The 23,461-nt window shown below is 35.4% G+C and overlaps 1 protein-coding gene across 3 annotated transcripts in view; it reads right to left on the bottom strand.

Moving 5' to 3' along the window:
* Nucleotides 1–3,526: 3,526 nt before the first annotated feature.
* Neto1 (neuropilin and tolloid like 1) overlaps nucleotides 3,527–23,461 on the bottom strand; it is a 117,320-nt gene continuing 97,385 nt past the window's right edge. The window contains exons 8-11 of one of the 3 annotated variants that reach the window (XM_042263840.2): nucleotides 16,404–16,517; nucleotides 11,502–12,051; nucleotides 10,457–10,531; nucleotides 3,527–9,768 (exon numbers count right to left, since the gene is read on the bottom strand). In XM_042263840.2, coding sequence (XP_042119774.1) covers nucleotides 10,471–10,531; nucleotides 11,502–12,051; nucleotides 16,404–16,517 — 725 coding nt within the window. In that variant the 3' untranslated portion in view covers nucleotides 3,527–9,768; nucleotides 10,457–10,470. Of the gene's footprint in view, nucleotides 9,769–10,456; nucleotides 10,532–11,501; nucleotides 12,052–16,403; nucleotides 16,518–23,461 lie in introns of those variants that run through there. The other 2 variants (XM_042263841.2, XM_042263843.2) reach the window with 2 other exon arrangements.

Genomic DNA, 23,461 nt, shown 5'->3' with positions numbered 1-23,461 from the left:
TCTGTAGTAGTTGGTTGACACAGAGATCAATAATTGGCCAACATGCAGAGACTAATAGACAGTGGAGTGCTCAGCACTAAATGGAAATTTAAATGACATCTTCCCCTTCCAAGGCCAATGCATCATCATGGAAGAGGGAGCAGAAATATTTTAAGAGACAGAGGTGGTCGGTTTCTGCAGAAGAATAGCATTTGCAGAAAATTACAGGGCCACCATTTGCATTGCTCACAGTAATTATGACTCCCGGTACATGGCCTGCACAACTCAAAACTAATATGAGGCATGGGTGGAGGAGTGACTCGTCAAGTCATAGCCCTAGGTGATCAGTGTGGCAATTGGTAGGTACTGGGGGAAGAAAATCCAGCTTTCTTAAGGCATGTGACCACTGACATGCTGCCTGCCCTCCAGTAGGTAGTCCTTGCTCTTGCACATGCAGGCAGCACTCAGTGGGTTTATAAGTAGAGCACATGAAACAGGAAGCAGAATGGCTGGTAGGGGAGACACTGAAAGGGAAGGAAAGGGAGTAGATTTGCTCAAAAGATTTTTGAATTATGAAATTCTCAAACAATAAAAGAAAATCACTAAACATCCACTGTGGCCTACACACGTGTTAGGAAACATCTTAAAGTGGATTATAAGGAAAAGCAATGTAGATGACCCTCCTCCACAGGAATACCACTTCCATATAAACGATTTGTCCTTAAAAGTGCACATGAGAATTAATCTACCCATAGGAAGAGGATGCATACTCAGTATGAACATATGTCAAGCAGCAATAAAAAATATAATATTTCATGGTACACATTTAACATTTCATAAATAACTTGTCAAATATATCATTCTTGTAAGAAGTTCAACTAGGCAATGTTGTCATAAATTAAACAAAATTATCTCATCTCAAGAAAGAATTTCAAAATGCCCCCCCCCCAGAAGGACAAAGGAAATCAAGAAAAATTCACTGTAGTTCTGTAGTCTTTAAAGAAGACTACTACATTAAATGTTCCAAAAGATTAGAAAAGCCAATAACATAGGTTGAATGGCAAATACAAACAGGTGGTTTAATGATCCCACAGAGATCATAAAATGTCAATTTTCTCCTCTATGTCACTGACTTGAAGAAACAAGGAGGGCAAGAATAGACCTTTCTGAACTTAACAGGCCTAGAAAGGGGCTAACAGAGTGCTCCAAGGAGGTCACTCAATCTGGGCATCATGCTGCAGAACAGCCAAAGTAATAAGCAGATGTAGAGTTGAAGTGAATAGCAAGCAAGCAAGAAAACAGCCCTCAGTGTTCTCAGGGTATCTTAACCATCCCTTTACTGACCTGGGAATGAAGATCTGAATAGGTCAGCTGATCCTAACCTGGTCATGTAGGAAAGGGAATACCTGGCAGAATCCTAGTAATTCAAAGCACAGGGCCTTTGAAGGTGAGTTTTGAATGTGGCCAAGCAGTCTTATCTTTTTTTAAAATTAATTTAAAATAACTTTATTGAAGTTCAATTGATTATAACAAACTGTGCATGCTTAAAAAGGACAGATAACAAAGTTTAGCCAGCCTTGGTGCAGTGGGAAGGGGCTTGGACCTGCCTAGGCTCAGTGAGCTGGGCTCTGCTGACTCCCCATGGGAGACCTCGATTTGGGGGATGTGGGGATGCGGGGTGGCTTGGGAAAGAGGACTGGGGAGTGGGAGGAAGGAGGAGGGGGTTCTGTGGATAGCATGAGGAGTGAGTAGAAAATTTCTTAATAAAGAAAAATATAAAATAAAAAATAAGCATTTCAATATAAAAAATAAAAATATAAAGATAACCAGAATCAGCATATGCTATGCCAATTTGAGTGCCTTTGAAGGGGGAAAAATGTGTTAATATGAGGAATCCACTCCTCCTTTGCCTGTGGTGGGAAGGAAGTTTCAGAGATGCTTACTAGACAGTTAGAGCTGAGAGCAAGTGCTGAAGTGATTCATAAGTAATGGAATTGTTCCATGAAAGTTCTGAGTTTGATGAGTCACAGAAGAATACAGTGTGGATCAGGAGCCCTCTGTGAACTGAGTGAACAAGATAAGATACTCAGGCCATACAGGGTAGTACCAGACTAAAATGAAACTGCTCTTAACACGGTCTTGTGCTATAGACACCATATGCACCTTACCTGGGTTATAGGATAGAAATTTTAAAAGAAAGTTCTTTGTAGGAATAGTCTGTATCCATGTTTTCAGAAGAATTACTTAGAAGCCAGGATACAAAAGCTTAAAGGAATGTTCTTTGGCTTATATGTGGCAGAGGAAAGCACTTATACTCCCCCCTCTCTCTTATCAGAAGGATGGCTTCTCAGAGAGAGAGAAAGAGAGACAGAGAGACAGACAGAGACAGAGAGACAGGCAGAGATTGTTGTATTTTTTTACCCAATGGATTATGTGTTTTTATGGACAAAGTAGCTTATTCACTGTGAGTCCCTAGTGCCCAGCATTGATGCCAACATTCTCTGATGCCTGTTTGCTAAAAGGATGGACAAAATGTCTTTACTCATGGAATCCTCACAATTCTCTGAATGTATTTTCAATGAAACAGATAACTATCTGATGGGATGTTATAAACAGACTTTTCCTTTAAAAGTAATGAGTAAATTAGACAACAACTTTCTTCTATTTGCTATTCTGAATAGTCTGATTATTTTGTCTTTGAAAACTCAGAAATAAACAATATTTTGTCAAAAAAAAGGTTTGCCTCATGAGTAGTCTTATCTTTAAAGAAGTGATTCCTATAGACAAAAGACTGCACAAGGAGTCTCCGATCTGTTGTCTATGAAATATGTAACTTGAAATCACCAAGTCTGGATGCTTGTTTTGCTCAGTAATGACTCATTCACATAAATACAAAAGTTTCAAGTAGAAGAGAGGGTTTTTACCACTGTAGAGTGCAAACTGGAAAAGTAGAGGAAAGTGTTACAGCTTTCCCCCACCTGTGACCTCCTGTTGCTTGTCTGCTCATGAAATTGGTTGCTCTTGTGAGTGTTTTCTTCAACAGCTTTATCCGATGTATTAAAGGTGAAACTGAGAAGCTTACAAGGGTGTTTTAAGGAACACAAGTGTAGTAAGAACTGCAACTAGAATTTGGACTGTTGGAAAAATAATTTAATACAGTGTTGCACATTTTAATATCAAAACTATGGCTAAGGAACAACACATACCTCCCCAACTATCTGTTGATAGACATGTGAAACAATTGCCCATGGTTGACCATAGGATTCCCTTCCACATGTTCTCATCTTTGTGCACAAGTTAGCAACATGGAGTTACTTAGGAGCTCTGGGATTCACTGCTGCTCATAGTGATAAATAGCACTTTGATATGAAGGTGCAAAGAAAGAGACCCTGGAGGAAATGACATCTAAAAGATGTCAGATTCAATGGCTTCTGGAAGTCACATGTTTTATCCAGACAAGAGACACTAATGTCTTTTCATGGCTGTTCTTTCTGGATGTGTAGGCACCACGTCAATTACAAAACGAAGTTTACACACAATTTAGGAAAAATGGTTTATTTTTACAATGCATCATATAATATAAAAAAATATCTTCCAGTGCATGATCATTTGGTCTTTACACACTTTCATGTGAAAAGAAGCTTTTATAATCACACTTTACAGATGAGTAAACACAAACTTGTGGGGGTTATATGGGTAATTTTCAATTTCTCTTGTTGGAGTACACTAATTAACAGAGTTATATTTGCACATTGGTGAAAAACACCTCAGCAGTTAGTCAGCTTTGTAGGAGAACTGAACTCATCAGTCTTACACAATCTTACAAAAGTTATAGAACCACTTCAGTTTCCTTGACAGTGCAATGGCTAACAATATACACTATTTGCGGTACTTTCATTCACAGAATCACGTTTCCAATAACCAAGGAAAAAATTCCACACAAATCTCTCAGAAGGGACTTAGTCATGTGTTTTCACTTTGTCGGTATCTTTTCTCATTAACCATAACCATGGAAATAACATATTGTAGGAAATAAGTAGGGTGGCAAGACATACTCCTGCTCCTCTGACCATCTATTACTTTTAATGTCTTACTTCTCAGTTGTTTTAATTGAAGTTACTATGTACCGTTCTGCATTCTACTTATTAAATATACTGACTTCAAAGAAGTTTCCATTCATACTGTTCCAAAATGTAGTTAAGATCATCATCTTTGAACAAAAGACAAACTCTTGGGTCAGCACCTAATGTGCTCAGCATCAACTCCATCTATTTTTTTGAACTATATTTTCTGTGACTTTTCATTACTTACCATCCAACTCAAGTAGGAGGTTTTCCAGCCTGTATTTTTATCTGATTACTCTAAAAATAAATTTTTCCCTGTCTGCTTAGGAAGCCTACACTTCATAGAGCTCCTCTGGTGCCCCTAAGGAAATGCTATTCTAATATTCAACTTCTCACTTCTTGACTATACATTATCCTCTGCACGCCATTTGCTTTACAGTCAATTATGTTTTATATTGTACAGATGACAGGGACCCAGAGAAATTGAACTAGTGTTTCAAGATGGGCCACATGGTAAGAAAGAAGTGAAGAGAAGTTTCTTCTACAGTTCTAAGCACCATTCCTCCACCAACCTCCAGCATTATCTTCATCCCCAATGTACTGAAGAAGAGATTTTGGCATATAGATTGCACAGACAAAAAAAGAAATCTAGCAATGCTGATATGACGTTTAACTCAAGGGAAAGTGAATAAAGAGTACAAGTTTAATAATGTGATATAAAAGGAATAATTTTATTTTAAATAACTTACACATCATACTTGCTGGTCTGCTTTAATTTTTGTTTGAGTGACTATCTGCGACTATTAAAAGAAACCCCCAGACAATTTTTCAATGAATGGTTGGAAAATAGCATGGCTCACTGTTTATGGAGAAGGAGATGGTGAGGACCAGGAGTGAGCTGACTGCACAATTGTATGGCTATGAAATAGAAAGGCAATTGTATGATCACAATGGCTCACAGGGATAAGGAACTTCTCTAAATCCTCCAAGCAAATGACAGAAGCATGATGACAGTTGTGTTTATTTATTTGTTTCCTAACATAAGGAAATGAAGGGATGTTAGGGGGCATTTAAGAAAACACAGGAAAGCACATAACCTGGTGCCACAAGGAAAACAGTGAATTATGTGTTTGACATTAGTTACTTATATTTCTTGCCTTTGTTATACCCTTGGATTTAGCCAAATAATATAATTTAGTTAAAAGGAATTTTAGCACAATCTAAATTCATTACAAAATGAATAGTTATAATTCTTAGTTAAAAGTTGCTTTGGATTTAATGAGCTGGATTGGTGATAAAACAAAAACAAAACATCCCTTTACTTTAGCCAGGTAGTGTTCTTTCTCCAGTCTTTAAAGGGGATATAAGAAATGTTAACTAAAGAAATGAGGAGCTAGTAATTAACACAAGTTTCATCTATTTTGTTCTTTTACCTATCTGATGATTTCTTGGCTGCATTTTCTCATCATGCTGTGAAAAATAAAAAATCGTTTAATTGAGGAAAGTATGCGTAGTTTCAAACCCTTCTGCTCAATAAACATAGAACAAACTCACTATTCACATCATATCTATTTAGGACACAGATCAATTTTATAGTTCTTTGATTTCACCTCCCCCCCACACCTTTGGGGAACTGCAATTATGCAAACTAGATGGCATCATTTATTTCACTATCAAACACCATTGCATTGTTTGTTGTTACCTAACAAAGATAATGAGACCCAGGCTCATATTATTTTACTTTAATATTTTGAGTTCAGGGAAATCCATTCTTGATTTAAATATAAAAGAAGCAAAACCTGTAACATGTGAGGAAATCTTGACTTCCTGTGGGATGCAAAACTGAAGAGATATTCATATGATGTCGAAGGCCAAACTCAAAATATTGAGAAGAATTTTTAATCTATTCAATGCTCTAAAATATTTTTAATAGGACAAAAATTAGATGAAAGATTCAGCATCTCCAGGACAGGGTTGATTCTCATTTAAAGACCGAATGACATTGATCTCAAATTATGTTTATTGCACATTTTAATTATCTGACTAAAATAAGCTGTGAAAAAATCAAATATTGTGTCTGTTTTGTGAAATGATGCATAAAATCTGCATGTGTATAAAAACAGGTGCAGAAAATTCAGATTCAAACTCAGAACATTAACCTTGTGCTAAGCAACTGCACTGTACTCCGAGAGAAGTAACAAGCGTAACTCGGGTCTTCGTGGGTATTCTGTGTAAAAATGAAAGGCCACCAAGATTCTAAAAGGTGAATACAAACACTTAAGTCAAAACCAGCATTTTCACCAGTTTTACATAGTAATGTATTTGAATTAATTTTGTGAATAAATAAATATTGTTAACTGTTAAATTTGATAGTTTTAAACCACTCCTTCCTTCTGCTGCAAGTACCACCCATTTTGAAGGTTTTCCAAAGGCTGGCATTCAAGTGGTAAAGTTTCATGTAGTTATTTAATAGATGTTTTTAGTATATTGACAAATCTCAGTATTGGATTGGGTTTTATGAAGGCACCTGTAGGGAGCTCCAAAATACATCTGGTAGATTTTCTAGATTCTCACATTCCAAGATTCAGTACTTAGCATCTCCAATGGGGACAATCACAGGCATCCAGGACTCTGGGCAGTGATGTCAGCATCTCCTCCCTTGAACAGTCAACACCTGGAGGTCATGTGATCATCACCCAAGAGGAGGCTCACCCTTCAAGAGAAGTTATTTTCCCATGATGAAATTATATATCAAATATATGTTAGTCACCCATCCTTATTATTATGCTTAATTTCGTTTGATGTTAAAAAAAGGTGTCTGTTGTTTGGTGGATTTGAGGTATTAAATGTACTTAAACATAGAATAAGCAGATCAGGAGAAATTTGTAGATCTTGAAAGAAATGGAAAATCTGTAAATCTACATGACAGGTGAGTGGTGATTTATCCATTTAATTTATCTTCTTGTCTCCATTGTTGTATAATGAAACACTCCTATCATATATATCCAGTGTAATATTATTCATTCAAAGATAATACCATCCACTAAGGATTCCTAAAGCAATTAAATAATACAAAGTAGGACAACTAAATTAAATGAAAGTCTTGAAATGCCAAATTTGAATTAATGAACACAAAATTACATACAGGAACAAATAAATTGGCCAGCCAAACAGGAAAAGGTGAATTTTATCATAAGTGACATGTGCAAAGTATGCACCAAAGTATTCATTATGTCAGTACCCTTTTTCATTTGGACAATTTGTCAACTTAATTCAAAGAAATTATCATTTTAATATTATTTTATTTTTATGGGTACGCATCTTCTGTGATGTTTGTGTGCATGTGTATGTGTGTGTTTGTCTGTGTGTGTGTGTGTGTGTGTGTGTTTGTCTGTGTGTGTACGTGTGCAGGTGTGTATTGTGTGCATGTGGGTGGAGACCAGATGTTGACAGTGAGTATCTTTCTCACTTAGTCTTCTTAACTGTGTTTAGTAGGAAAGGGTCTCTTGCTGACCCAGACCTGTCCTATTCAGCTCATTTAGTTAGACTAGTGTTCCTCAGCGTTCCCAACTCTGTGATCCTTTAATATGGTTCCTCATGTTGTGGTGACCCTCAACCATAAAATTATTTTTGTTGCTACTTCATAACTGTAATTTTGCTAAGGTTATGAATTGTGATGTAAATATCTGTGTTTTCAAATGGTATTAGGCTACCTCTGTGAAAAGGTTGTTTGACCCTCAGAAGAGACGTGATACACAGGTTGAGAACCACTGAGTTAGACTGTTTTCCCTGGGAACACCCTTCTCTGTCTTCAGAGAGCCAGTATTACAGGTAGACTACCAAACCCACCTGGCATATATGTCCTTGTGCAGCAAGTAATCCACAAGGCAAGTTGATCATGTTTCCAATATTCAAGAATTGCTGTAGTCCTTTAGTTTTTCTATCACAATTTTCTTTATCTCCACTTACTTGATATTTTCTTTCATTTATATTTTAACACATAAGATATTGGCCTCCTGATAGGGACATATGAGAAGAAATATCCATTTAGACTTTAAAGCCTGCTCCAGCTGCTGGCAGAAATTGTAGCTGATCAAATTTCTTTGCAATTTGAAGGTCTCAATTATTTTATTCTTGAGAAACTCATTATTTTGAAAAGAGAAAGCAAATTTACTCTAATTGTAGTTTTCAAAATCAGTTTTTGAATACTACAAATTCTTTATTTGAAACAATATCCATTCAGTGGGGTGCATATAATTCCACAGAATTTATGTGTACTATTAGTTCTAGATTTTTTGTATAAAACTTATCATAACCACTAAGCATCAAGGCTCATGTGTGTATGGGTAAGTCAGAATGGTGAAGTATAATCATAAAATGGTCTGTGATTCTGAACGATTGACTTAGGAAGACTCTTAATATAAAAGGCAAACAAATTTATAAGATGTTAGAAATCAAATATTTAGGGAAGCCTCAATATTGAATGACATCCTGTAATCTAGAGTGTGGGAAGAGTTGATATTAATAAATCATGTGCTCATGTAACTCTGCTTTTTTTTTTACAACAGAAGAAAGGATTTCTCTTAACTCAAATTAGGAAATTATTATACATTTTATATATATATTTATATAAAAGTTACAAGTAGCAAGCATATGACACAAAGAAATGGAAGAGTAACAGCAATATTTGAGAATGCATGCTTTTTACAATGTGTCTAATAAAGAGGGCATTTTTTCCAACCTAAATATCCAGTACTGACATGCAGGGTATTTTCTCAAACTGTCAATTCAGTCATATTACTAAGTGCTTAATCAAACAAAATTCTGCTGTAGGGTGTGAATGGTAAAATACCTGATTTCAAGAAGGCATTTATGAAACTCGGTATCTTCCCTTGATAAAAACAAAAAGGAAATCAGGGGTACATAGAAATGATAAGGGGGAGAGAGAGAGAAACACAGAGGAAGAAGGGGGAAGATATTTGTCTTATTGCAATCTAGATTTTACTCATTATTTTTTACTGCATTTAATTAAAAGGAAACAACAGGTGTGTACAGTCCATTGAACCTCTAGCTGGTGTTTCCATGATCCACATTTCCATTTTTTTCATTGCAGCATGTTCAAAATCACGCAGGAACGCACTATTCTCAAGCAGTCTATATAATGAAAACAATGTACATGTAACACAAGGTTCACCCAAAGTCGTGGTTTTTGTTTTTGTTTTTTCACAGATCACACGGGTACAATCATGTAACAAAGACGTGAACAACACGTAAATGAAAGTGGAGGTGACAGTTAAAGTGAAGCTGGGGAAGTCTTAACCCGGAACCAATCTCTTCTTCAAGTTTCCGTAAATCTTAGAATGTATTTAAAACCTAAGGAGCACTTGGTGATCAGCAACCAAATTAGGAAATGGACACATCATTGTGCAGCAGCAGGGATGTCTTGCCGAAGGAATAACACATGTCTGTAACTCTTAAGTTTGGGTAAAGGCAGTGGAATGAATTTAGAAATATGTCCACTTTTCACAATTCACTACAGAATTCTCTTTCCACAGTCCCCATGTGTGTATAAATAGTTCTCTGAAAATAAAGCACAGTTAAAACATTTTTTCCCAATGAAAAAGATGCAACAAACACACCAGCTTATTAAGGTCATACAGAGCATGGGATGCGTTCTCCTAATTCAAGAACAGTTGATAGGCTCGAGGAGTTTTGAGGAAATTAGCTGTGAAGCAAATTTAATTGGAGATGAGTTAGAGTAAAATAAATGTAGACTGCCAAGTGAAGATGTAAAGCCTGTGTGAGGGTTCATGACAAATAGATGCACATGTAGACAACTGAAATTATGAGGCCTTTTAAACATGAAACATTCAAATTTTATTTTATAAAATTTGATCAACATGCCACATTTAATTTTAATGAGATAAGCTAATTATTCATGCAAAAATAAGACTACATAAATACCCCCAAATACTTGGTGTTGCATTTGAATAGAATAGAGCCAAATTGTGTAAGTGATTGCAAGTCAGATACATTCACTTCAGTTACTTTAAGAGTGAATATTGTTATATTTTATTTTTTCAAAAACCTGGGTTTCCTGAGCTAGTCTTTGAAAGAAAGTTCATTGCTTTTATTATCTTGGTCTTACAATGTAAATATTATTAGCTTATTCTGCTGTTGAGCAATGCTTGATGAAGGAATATTAAAACTGATCACAAAGCTACGTATCCTAAGAATAGTCACTCCATTACTATTGCATCCATTCTACTTCTATGTGTGAAATGCCATGAGATAGGTAGCTTACGAAATAAGGAATAAATAGCACATTCTCTGAAATGCTGTAAGACAGTTGCAACAGAACAGAACAAAATAGCATAGGACAAAGGGAGAAGGAGCCAAGGGCGTTTGCTTACCTTGAGTTCTCGTTTTAGACCCTAGTTGTGTTGTACTCAGATTCGTGTTTGCTTAGAGACCCAATGAGGCAGAACCTGGAATGTTATGGCTATTTCATTCAACAAAGTAATATTTGCACAAAATATAAATACATATATCTACTTTAAAATCATCCCTAAAGTTAATAAAGCAGTGAAAATAGTGGTATTCCATCAGCATGCATGAATATATTAAGTCAACTTAGATAATTTAGATTTTTATTAATCAAATTTATAATTCTATATAATTAGATAAATTATAGTAAACATGAAAAACAGCATAATTAAACTAGATGTATGTTGGAATTTCAAAAAAATAGACAATTACTAAATCAAATTTTCTGCCCAATATTTTTACTCATTTTAGAAATATTAACATATAACACATATTTTATATATGTATAAATGGAAGATGAATAAAATGTCTCCCAAATTTTTTCTATATTTAAATATCAATTATTTGTATTTTATCATTCAATGTTATAAAATATAATTGTAATCTAATTATTACATCATATGTGAAAATATACTTTTCTTAGCAAAATAAATAGATTCTACTGAAAAATATTTTATTTTCGAATTAAAAATATTCAATAAGTTGGTATCATTATCTTGGTAAGGCAACAGTTTTAAAATACTGTTTTCTGTCCTAAAATATAATATTGATGAGAGAGCAACAACTATAACTATGTGGAGGCAAATTAGTTGCATAGATCTCTACTATAAATGAGGAGTCCTGTTTTCTTTAGAAATAGTTCTTATATATGCAGAAATAAAGTATCTTTGGTCTGTGTGCACAGGTGTCATCATACACGTGTACATTTCATGCACATGTATGGGATATAAAATTAACAGACTAGAGCTAGGAAGAGAAGGAAAGGGAGGAAGAAGGGGGCATTAGGACACTGTGGTTTCAACTATCATTCAGAGGGTGGGGGCTGACAGTGAAGACAGACTAGAATGCAATGCTGTGAGAGCATTTCTGTCTTCAGTTAATGGTTGCCATCAAATATCTATGGATACTGACCGCTGGACGGATTTCTCATGTCTGGATAGCCTGTGGCTTGTGGTGGGCACCTCCTCAATCTCATCGATGTCACAGGCATCTGCAGCATCTTGGGAGTAGTTGTGTTTCATGACCAGGATGTTCCTTCTGTTCACGGGTGGGATGAGGGGCTTGACTGGCTGGGTCGGTATCTCTGCCAAGATGGAAGCGTCCCTTGTGCTGAGGTTACTGCGGCTGCCTTTTGCGCTGGACAGTTGGGATCCACAGTGATGGTCATGAATGCATTTGGAAGATGATCTCCGCAGTTTATGGTAACTCTCAAAGTCATCTGGAAAGTCAGCCGTTGCTCCGGTTCCTCTGAGCGTGCATAACTCATAGTGAGGAGGCTCAAACACCTCCTGGAAAACGGTCTGGTCAAAGTCTGACTTCCTTTGGACGTATTTTTTACGAGGCTGTTTGATCTGTACAATGACAGAAATGATAATAAGGATGATCACAATGCAGGAAGTCACGCCAATGACCGTCCCACTGGTGTTGGTCAGCTGATCCAGCAGGCTGGTTTTCCTCTTTTCTGTAGGTAGGAGAGAGTGAAAACAACAGACAGACAAGAGGAGAAACAACCCACCACACGTTAATATCGCCTTCAAAATGCACTTCCAAAACTTTAACACAAAACAGGCTGAGCATACAATTTTCACAGCCCTAAAGTACCACACAACAATGCTTTTAAAAAAATTCTGTTTTCACAGGGGCTCTATTTTCCATTAAAGTGACTTCCTACGTTGAATGTGTACACATACTTGTATGTGTGTGTGTGTGTACAAATGCATATACACTCTAATATTTGCATAAGACTTATAAAATAGTATTTGTGCACGATGTGATAATTTCCTGAGCTATGATTTGTTTTCTCTTCTTAGTCATAAAAGGACCGCTAAATTCCACACCAGAAAAGAATGTCCCTGACTTTCTCTCTGTTGATGCTTGGCAGGTAAAGTGAAGTTATAGGAATCACAGCATTTTGATACGGAGAATAATTCAACACAAAAATCACAGCAGACATTTTGGTATGGAAGCATGACAACTTGCACATATATCCCCAAACAAAAATTAATATAAAAATTGACCACTAAAATTCTGGTATAATGAGGGTATGGAAATTTTCCTATTTGTGGACAGCAAATGGGCACATAGAGGGGAAAAAAAAAAGCACAGAGGCACGGGAGAGAGAATGGAATGCTCAGGAGAGAATATCTGCATGTCCAGAGGCTTGGAATGATAATTACAAACAATCATTCTTATGGATGTACTAAAGAAATTATTCCATTCCCTAAAAGTAAAATGAAATATGTGAGAATTCTTCAGGAAGAGTGATGACCATGTAAGCAATGACTCTCTCCCTCTTCCAAATCATCAGCTGTATTTCGGGGAAGTTGAAGCTAAAACCACAAGGCTCCATCTGCAAACCTGAAGATGGAGGAATAAAAAATCTGGGAAAAATAGTGCATAAAAGTGAATGTAGCACTGGAAATTGTATCAAATAATCAAACAAAAGCATATTAGGAGCAAAAAGAGAACTTTGAACAAATGCATTTTTTAGTCAAGGGCTTAAAACTTCCCACACTAATGATAAAATGCACATCCAAGTTCAAAAAAGTTCAAGTAGAGTAAATGTAAAAGACCTATTCAGGAAGCCAGGCGGTGATGGCGCATGCCTTTAATCCCAGCACTCGGGAGGCAGAGGCAGGCAGATCTCTGTGAGTTCGAGGCCAGCCTGGGCTACCAAGTGAGTTCCAGGAAAGGCGCAAACACAGGGAAACCCTGTCTCGAAAAACCAAAATTAAAAAAAAAAAATAGTAGAATTGAGTTTGGTGGGAGTTAAACTATTAAAATAGTTTTTTAAAAATATACAGGACCAGAAAATAAAGAAACCAGCAAAGGGAAAATGATACACCCAGAGAAAGGATGTATACAGATTATCATGTGATTGACGATCATTGGAGGTCAGAATAAATGCTCACTGAGTCAAGGCACCACAAGCAAAATCAAATTTAAAAATCATATAAATAATTCTATACCCAAATTCACTATTTAGTAAAACTGATTTAAAAACTGAAACAACATCATTGTTAGATATAACAAAATAAAATACATATATAACAAAATGAAGAAAGAAACAGAGAGACAGACATACATCTGAATTTTTTCTTCATAGTCATTTAAATTTGTTTCATTAAAAAATACAGTGAGCTCTGTGAATCATTGTACTATAGAGCCTAGACTTCATAGAGATGTGGTTTCTGGTAACAATAGTAGAATTGAGTTTGGTGGGAGTTAAAACATTGTTTATATTAAAAGAAGGACACAGAGATAAGGAAAATCCAAATATAATTACATGAAACAGAAACAATAAACAGGAAGCATTTATAGCAAATTGCACTAATACAGACCATCCTTACTCTGTTTCTACTCCGAAGATAGAATGATATAAAGTAGCAATTATTACAATGTATGCTTGTGGTTATAACATGCATACATATAATGTAGAAAATAATGGGTGAAAGGAGTAGAGAATGTGATATATACAGGAAAAACATTCTATATTTCATTAGAATTGTCAGCCTACAAAAAAAAATGAAGTATACTGAAAAGTTAAGTTGTGCATTATAAGCCCCTAAGCCAACACAGAAAAAGTAAATCAAGAAAATATTGAAAAACACTAAAAAAGAAATGTTACAGTAAAGCATATTTGGTTAGAGAGGAAGAGACTACAGAAGGCAAAAAAGATGAAAAGGTATATGAGACATACAGAAAACAAAAAATGAAAAAGGCTGTGAGTCCAGTATGGGAAATAGAGTATTATATATGGATAGATTAAGTAACCTAATGAAACAACAGAGACTGTTAGAATGGATGAAAATTAATATTAAATTATACATCAATAGTAGTAAATATTTTCTGTATAACAAGTAGAATGAACTAAGGAAAAGAGTGAAAAAAGACAAAGAAAATTGAATGCAAACAAATACACCTTAGGACAAAAATATGTTACTAAGCTTTCAGATCTTCTAATAATAATGAAGAAGTTAATTTTGGGGACAGTATAACAATTTATACACTCATGAATTCAAAACCATGTGAAATGAAAGCTTTATATGTGTAGGCAGAAAAAGGAGGCCATCCAATATTATATGACACAGAAAAATAGAATATCCTCTTTCAATCCTGCAGAAGACACAGATGAAAAAAATGAACTAGATGACTTATACAATGCTCTATGAACATACCAGGCATGGAGATATAAAAGACTGTGCCCAGTCTCAGATGTGCACTCATGTCAAGGACAGATGCAACATTACTTGAGGCCACAGTATGTGCTAAGCCAGAGAACCAATCCCAGCAAATGACTATTGGTCAAAAGAAGTAAGTTTTAATATCACAAGAACATTAGTTAAGATTTCAAAGATGGTTTAGCTGTCTGGAAAAGAGGCAGTACATTTTTATAGTGGATTTTCATGACTGCCCTTTTATTTTATTTTATTTTATTTTATTTTATTTTTTTTGTCTCTTACATACTCTTACTTGCCACAAACTGATGTTGATGGCTACTCTCTAACACTAAGGTGTGGGGACACTTCAGAAAGCATTTAATTTCCTAGCTATTTCCTAGGGGTTCTTTAGACTTAAATTATCACTAACACTCATTATCAAAATAGATTCCATTGGACAAATGTGGTGATATTTTATTTGTGCCCTAATAAATAAAGCTTACTTGGAGATCAGAAGAAAAAGCCAGCCACCACATTAAACATAGAAGTGAGGCGATGGTGGCAATGGTAGTACACACCTTTAATCCTAGCAGTCAGGAGGCAGAGATTCATCCGGATCTCTGTGAGTTCAAGGCCACACTGGGAACAGAGCCAGGCGTGGTGGTACACACCTTTATTCCCAGCACTAGTTGACCATAGATGTCTGGAGGTCTGTACAGACAGACAGGAAGTGATAGAGCTGGGCAGAAAGAGGAAGTGATGTAGCTGAGAGGAGAGAGGAAGTAAGAGGACAGGGCATATAGGCATGGGTATACAGGAAGAAGGTCTCTCTTTGGCTGAGGATTTCTAGTGATAAGAACATGGCTGGATTTTTTCTGCTTCCCTGATCTCTCAGTTTCTACCCTAATATCTCGTTCCGGGTTTTTTGTTAATAAGACCACTTAGCAATTTGTCTTACAGACAGTTTTCTTACTGACTCATTGGATTAATGGAAACTGGGCAGGGTTCCTCTGCTTCTCTTTGTAGAAAGTATTTTGATAGATCATCCTAAAATTTAAGTGGGAAAGTGTTTCTTGTTTATCTTCCCTTGAATTGGGCTTAACATTCAGCCTTAACAACGGATTGTTTTTCACGTTAATCTAAAATGGAACATAACTCAGCCAACAAGTCCTATTTAAATGACCATATGTTGGTTGTGGACTGGCTGACAGGGCAGGAATGCTAGGAACTATTTCATAGGACAGGAAAAAAAATAACTTTTTGTTAACAAAATAGAAATGGCATTAATTGAAAACAGAAATGATCCAAATATTTTATCTCTAGACTATGTGCGAAAATGTACATTGGAAAAGGCTGGGATAAAGGAAAAGAGAGTAGAAGAAATATAATAAGGTACAAAGGTGTCATGGAGAAATGAGGCTCTCCACCGCTAGCTACACTTTTCTTCTCTTGGCTCTGCAAGTTCTCTTGAGGTATCTTTAGTGAGTGTTCTGGAATGTAAGGAAAGTCACTGTCAGTCTAAATGAGGAAATTTCTGAACACACTGAGGAATGAAGATGGAGAGTGTAAGCCATATGCAAAGACAGACAAAACCACACCCTCTGCTTTTTAAGACTGCTGCAGACACAGCTCCTTCCCACTCTGTTTCCATTACCTTTACAGTGATTTTCATCCCAGGGATACACACAGTTCTGGAGCCCATTGCAGACGAGGGTGTTGTTGATACACATGTTGCTGTGGCAGAAGAATGTGTTGCCTTCACAGGGAGCTAAGGGAAGAAAAGAGAGAGGGAGAGAGAGAGAGCATGACAAAGCAAGAGAGTCACATCCAATGCTCTTCGGCTCATTACGGTCACTGAAAGTCTGAACGCGACAGAAATTAGGATGTGCATTTAAATAGATATGTCACTTGTCCCTCACATCGGTTGCCCCAGTGATCATTACTCCTGGTGACAGGAGGCTCAAGTTATCCTAAGGACACGAATCTCCAGTCTCAGGAGCACATGCAACTTAGGAAAGTTATTGTATTTTCCCTGGGCATATGCATGCTGTACACAGAAATTCTACACACATAGATTTAGATTTACTGTACAAAAGTATCAATCAAAGTGGGTATATTTAAAGAATAAGTATGAAAAGTATTGGTGAGAGAAAACATATATTAAACAAAACCCCATAAAACACTTTAGCATGTGTAAAATAAAAGTTACAGCAATCCAGAACCAACAAAAACTTAATCTTCAACAACCTCAAGAAAATCAGAAAATGCACATTCTTTTCATACACACACACACACACACACACACACACACACACACACACACACCACTCAGTCACACAGAGAAATAGAGAGACAGAGACAGAGACACACAGAGAGAAACACAGAGACTATCTCTAGTATTTATATGATTTACACAGTCTAGTATCAATGTCATGACTAATTTCCAGACTACAATATACATTTAGGTAATGGGGGCTAAAATTAGAACTCCAAGGTGGTAAGATATGTGAGTAGAGGATTGTGAAGACATGTGAGGAGCAATGTCCAATGTGATGCTGATGACAAAAAACATGCATTTATATTATTAATATAATATATTATATTATTATGCCAGTAAAAAATCTACTTAGTCTGCAGAAATACTGCACTGTGGATTTTAGTTTACAGAAATACTTTTAGAAAATTTCTTAATCTTTATAATCAATATGTACCTCATTAATTAAGATTAATTTTTGGGTTAACTTTTCTCAGTAATAATTTAATTCTCTTCTGTAGTACTATTTCTAGAAAAGTAAATATGCCATCAATGAGAAGTTTGAAATCAGTCATTAAAAACTTATTAATGATCAATATTATATTAACACTATAATCATAATAAACTTTAGAAATTTCAAAAGTATATATTTCATACATTCGGGGAAATTAGTTTCTGTACTATATATGCTGCGGTATTTAATATAGATAGGAAAACATTTTGCATAAGGTAATTAAGGGTATTTTCATATATCTAATAAATTTTATGAGTAAAATTGCTTAATTATGAAGATAAATAGTAAAGCTGAGGGAATGGAGAGATGGTTGAGTGATTAAGAATGCTTACTGCTCTTTCAGAGGACCTGGATTCAGTGCCCATCACCCACATGCTTTAAATCTACATGTAATTCTAGTTCCAGCCATTTTCCTCCTTGTTTGCCCCATATGTCCCTGTGTGCATTTGGTACATATAAATTCACCAAAGCACATAAACTCAGCACAGCACATCCTCACACAGATTAAAAATATAGGCATTTTAATTTTAAGGAAGGCACACACAAACTCAGGCCCAATGGTTTGATTGTTCCTTGCTCTGGCTTTCCCAGTAAACAAAGTTTACTTCCTATAGTTGAGATCTACTCTAGGTTCCTTGTATAAAGATTAAAATACATGTAACATGATCTGGAAAAGCTATAAAAAGCAAATAACCCATGGCAGTCCTTTTGAAAGTACCATGCTTAACACGTCCTTAGATTAGTTATTTGTTATGAGGTGTGTAAATCTGTTATAATGCAAAATTTAATGATGTGATAGATTTTTGCAAAAATTTGCTTTTTAATTTGGAAGCAAATTTTAGTTCCTAGAGGCTTTGTAGAACTGATATGGTCTGCTACACAGATAATAAATGTTGTCAAAATTTGTAACAAAATATAAAGGTATTTTCTGCAAATAGATTAGAGTGACTGCAAAATGTGTCTATGATAAAGCATTATTAATAAATTGCTCTGGTGTATAGTTATCTACCAAGTAAAGAATGTCTTTAAGATACTTGTCTATTTCTTTACCTTCTTGAATACTCTGCAAATATTTTAATAATTGATATATTGGATAAATTAGTTTAAAGTTTTTAAAGTAATGGATCAAAGAAGCATTTTTCCTTGGACATGAGAAAATGTAATAGTGTACTGCTAAGCATGTTTAGAATGATATTTCAAATAGTAAAGTTGTGATTTTGTCTTTTTATGCTGCTTTCTGATTATGAAACTATTAGTCAACATGTCCTTTCAGTTATTATATGTGTTTTGCTTTTAATGAGAACATAATAAATACAGATGTCAATAAAATTTATCCCATCATTATATCATTAAGCAATGGGAATCACCATCAGTTACCTCAAGTAATAGTCTAGGTCATGAATGCACTACATTTTTCTCCCTTAATTTGGCAATATCAATAGAATTGTTGTACAAATCACAAAGAAACAGACAAAAATACAAAAAACAGCAGATAATGCCATCATGGCCATAAAGCAAATTTGTAACATGTTAGTACTTGAACTAAAACTAAATTTTGAAAATAGGAAAAAGCTACAATGTTCTATCAGGACACTGCATGCTAGGACTAAGATTGTCATCAGAAGGAACTTTGCTTTGGGCCCTGAAGAATAATTGGTATCCCTAGGCAAAGCAGGTAAACTAATTGCAGAATGCACCAACATCTGGCTTGGAACACTGGTAGGCCAGTCTCAAAGTCCCAGAACACCTCTTCAAACTTTGACCATTGAGCTGGCCCACATGATAATTACATGTCAACTGTCTTATTAAGCACTGTACTGAGAAAATGATGAAAACTAAGGTAAGAGCTTACAGAGTTAAGCGCGTTGGCCAGGCCTTTAAACACTACAATAGAGAGGCAGTAAGAAGAGGACCAAGAGGGCAAGGTCACACTTGGCTTCATAACTACCCTGTATCAGAAAATGGATACAAGGGATAACAATACTGCAGTGTTAAGTTGATATGTAATATCAAGTGAAGCGGCTTAATAATACTTCACTTTTTAACTTGTAAAGTAACACTTTTTTTGAGAGATCTTGGCCTTGCACTAGGTAACAAGGCTTATTGGACCATCTTGAAAGCAAGATTTCTGGTTATCTTTATATCTTTAATATATTGCCACCATTTAAGGTATTACATTTCAATTCTAGAAAAAGAACAACCAAAATAGAGCTTATACATATTAAATATCAAGACAAATTTAAGTTTTTAGCATATATGTGTTTGAATAAGAGTATAGCTTTAAAAGGACCATAGCTTAAGTATATGTGTTTGCCTTTCAAAATCTGTTTTCAGACTTTAGCAAGACCATCAAAATAACATTTATTTTCTGTTATTAAATCTTAACAACAGATATTCAAATATTCAGTTTCCATCCTTAAGAGGCAATACCAGCTAATCTAGAAGATTTTATCTGTTCTTTTAACCTCAATATAAAAAAATTCAAGGTATTGAGATCCTGTTCACTTGAGGATTTATAGAAGTGACAGGGTTGCCTTTTATTGTGATAAAAACTTTTCCAAAATTTCAGAAAAGCCAATAATGTATCTAGACTATGAATTATTTATAGGCACCTTCAATGCAGTTTAAATTTTTTTCACTGAATATTCATCTAAATTCTTCAAAATAAATTATGTAGACACAAAATTAATACCCTTTTCACTTAAGAAATGGAAGAAGTGCACTATGAGCTATAGATCCCAGATGTCCAGCTCATAGATCCCAAGGCTCTCCATGTCAATTAGCAGCGGAATATTCAGAAAAGCTTCATTGTCAAGAACTTACATAACTTTCTTTGCTTTAAATAATCTCACTTATCATTTAAAGGGGAAAATAATTTTTAAAATTTAAGTCATGTCCCTAATGTTAAAACATCATTATATTGTGCACATTCTTAATTCTTAAGACAAATTAGTGTGTAACCATATCTATGTGGATGCAATTTATCAAATAATAAGGTCATTACACAAACACATTATGAAAAATGTACAGGAAATACAAAGTCAAAATGTGGGGTATTTCTAGGTTATTTCTAATGGTTATTTGTGGTATTTACTGAAATAATATTGTGTCTATCTCTTTTTGAGAAAATTTCAATATTTTCATATTCATACATATACACACTGTGAAAGCTCAAGAATTTTCAAAACAGGGTATAAAATATTGATCAAAAAGTCAATTTTCCATCTTGGTTTTTGTGTTAGGAAAATAGCAGTTTTCATAGGTTATCTATGTTTCTCTACAATTAAAATTTAATAAACATAAAATGTAGTTAAGGACAATTGTGTGCTGTTATCTTGTATGAATTCGCAACTGTTTGCACTCCATCCACTAGGTGGCAGGCCTCCACCACACTCCACTGGAACCTTGTCAGGATGATTAAATACCCTAGTGACACATCACTCCTGCACCTGAGAACTGGCTCCAGAGGAGTAAATGAACAAAGGTCCACAGAGACACTGTTAGGCCGTGTTAGGATAGGGAGAGGGAAAGAGAGACACCTCCAACAGGACACTGTTTACTTATTCGAAAAATCCATATTTTATAAAAATCAAAGATTACTTGGCTACTATGCTGATAAACAGTTTCAGTTCTGTAATTAAGAGGTTTTAGAATTATAACTGCTGCTTTAATGCTGAAGTCCATAAGCGTTCAGTCGCACTGTCAAGGCCTTTTCTTCAAATAAACAAAAGTTCCCTAAATATTAAATCAAATGTGAAATAAAATATTTCTTTCTGAGATGCTGATTTTTCAACTACCTGTCTTCAGAGGCAATGACTCTACCATGGGTAGTTTCAGTCAGTCACACAGTCATAACACAGCAATGCGTTCAGAGAGAAGGGACAGTGAGCTTTGACAGGTGGGCTTATGACTGGGCTTACAATCTGACTGGGGGATTCAGCATTGTTCTCTCCTCATGTTTCTCTTCCTTTCTGTTTCCCTCAAACTATTCTAAAGGTAATTTAGCGTCTGCCCACTCCAGAGCTCACAGGGTATGGCGACACACACATGCACACCCCACTCCCTGCACAGCACACTCTTCTGATTTGTTCTTTTCTGCTTTGTCATGTCCTCTACCTCTAAGCCAATGAAACTTCCTGCATACCTACGAGGAAAAGAAGCTGGAGGAGGAAGGGAACAGTTGAATCTCCTCTTTTTATTTACTGGGTTAAATCATTATGAGCCTTGATGATAATGCCTTATTAAAAACCTTCCTTGGAGATAAGAACTTATTAAACTTTCTGATCTTCAAGATGGTTTGGAGTTTTTTTTATTATTGTTTTGGATGAAAAATTAAGAAAGGTTCCACACTATTATAAACATGTATATGTGATTTATGTCTATATTTGATAGTGAGATACATAGTGAGCTCATACTGCATGCAAAGGCTTGCATAATTGAAAACTCAGCTGATTTCATTCAAACTCATCATGATCAATATTGTTGAGGATTTTCTGTGCTCTGCCAGCTCACTATGCCAATTTCTAGAAGCATCTTTGGTTAAATTTTCAGGCCTCTTCAGATCGCTCCCCTCTCCCCCATGTATTTTTTACCCAGGCTTATTGTATACAAGTCACCCATCAGTTTTTACTGAGTCTGAGCTTAAACCATTGACTCGGGACTCCCACTGGGCCCTCAAAATTGTCTGAGAAACAGTCTTGCTCAGAGCATACCAATTCCCACATCGAATCTCTACTTGGAATTCTAATTAGCATGCTAACTGAGTATGGCTGAATGGAGTCATGGAAAGGGACTTTCATCCCTCTCCCAGCCAGCCTCAGCTCCCCTTCATTCCCTTATTTTTTTTCTTTCATTTTATCCTTGGCTAATTGATTGGTACTTACTTAAAGTTCAAAGTGGTTGGGTTCATAATGACATATCCATTCAAACACATACCATACTGTGACTGTTCCCACCCTTTAATCCTTTCCTGTTTCCTATCCATATTCTTGGTAGTCTCTTTAAAATTCAGAGGTTTACCAGAGCATGTTTTGTAAAATTATATTTCAATAAATTTGAAAATATAAAGAATGAATTAATTCATAGACATATGTGACCTAACAAAATTAAATCAAGAAAGATACAAACAAGTGAGACAGATCAACAAGCAACTAATAAAGCTGATCAATGACATGATTAAATGAATTGACTACTAAATTCACCCTGAGATTTTAAAAAAAAACTAGCACAAATTCTTCAGAATAGTCCATGAAATAGAAATGGAAAGAATGTTATCATACTCATTTTTATAAAGCCAGTATTATCCAATATCAAAACTTGATAAGGAGACAAACACACACACTCACACACACACACACACACACACACACACACACAGAGAGAGAGAGAGAGAGAGAGAGAGAGAGAGAACAATTTCCCTGATGAAGAGGATGAAAGAAAAAAAAATATTTGCAAAAAGAAGTCAACATCCCACCAAAAATCAAACACTATGAACATATGTTACTGCATTCCAGAATGCAAGGATGGATTAATATATATGATTCAATAAATGTCATATAGCACAAAACAGAGTTAAGGAAATAAATTACATGATCATTTTAATTGATGTAGAAAGGTCTTTGATGGAGTCTAGCATCCCTTCATGATTTAAAACCCTGAAGAAACTAGAAGTAGAAAAAAATGTGTCTTAACATAACAAAGGCCAACTGTGCCAAACCTAAAGAACTAAAAACAGATCCCTAACATGAGGAACAAGAAGGACAAGCTCTCCAATTACATAATTTTCATTACAGTACTTGAAATATTAGCCAGAACAATAAGGCAAGAGAAAGGGGAAGAATGATACATATTGGAAAATGAAGCAGTTATTTCTACTTGCATATGGTTTGACTCTACACTTTATCCTATGCTTAACACATCCTAAACACTTCACCAGAAAACTCTT

Source organism: Peromyscus maniculatus, chromosome 19 (assembly GCF_049852395.1).
Source record: "Peromyscus maniculatus bairdii isolate BWxNUB_F1_BW_parent chromosome 19, HU_Pman_BW_mat_3.1, whole genome shotgun sequence".
Lineage (NCBI taxonomy): Eukaryota > Metazoa > Chordata > Mammalia > Rodentia > Cricetidae > Peromyscus > Peromyscus maniculatus.
Note: the sequence above shows the minus strand (reverse complement) of the source record. Positions and strands in the feature narration are given on the sequence as shown.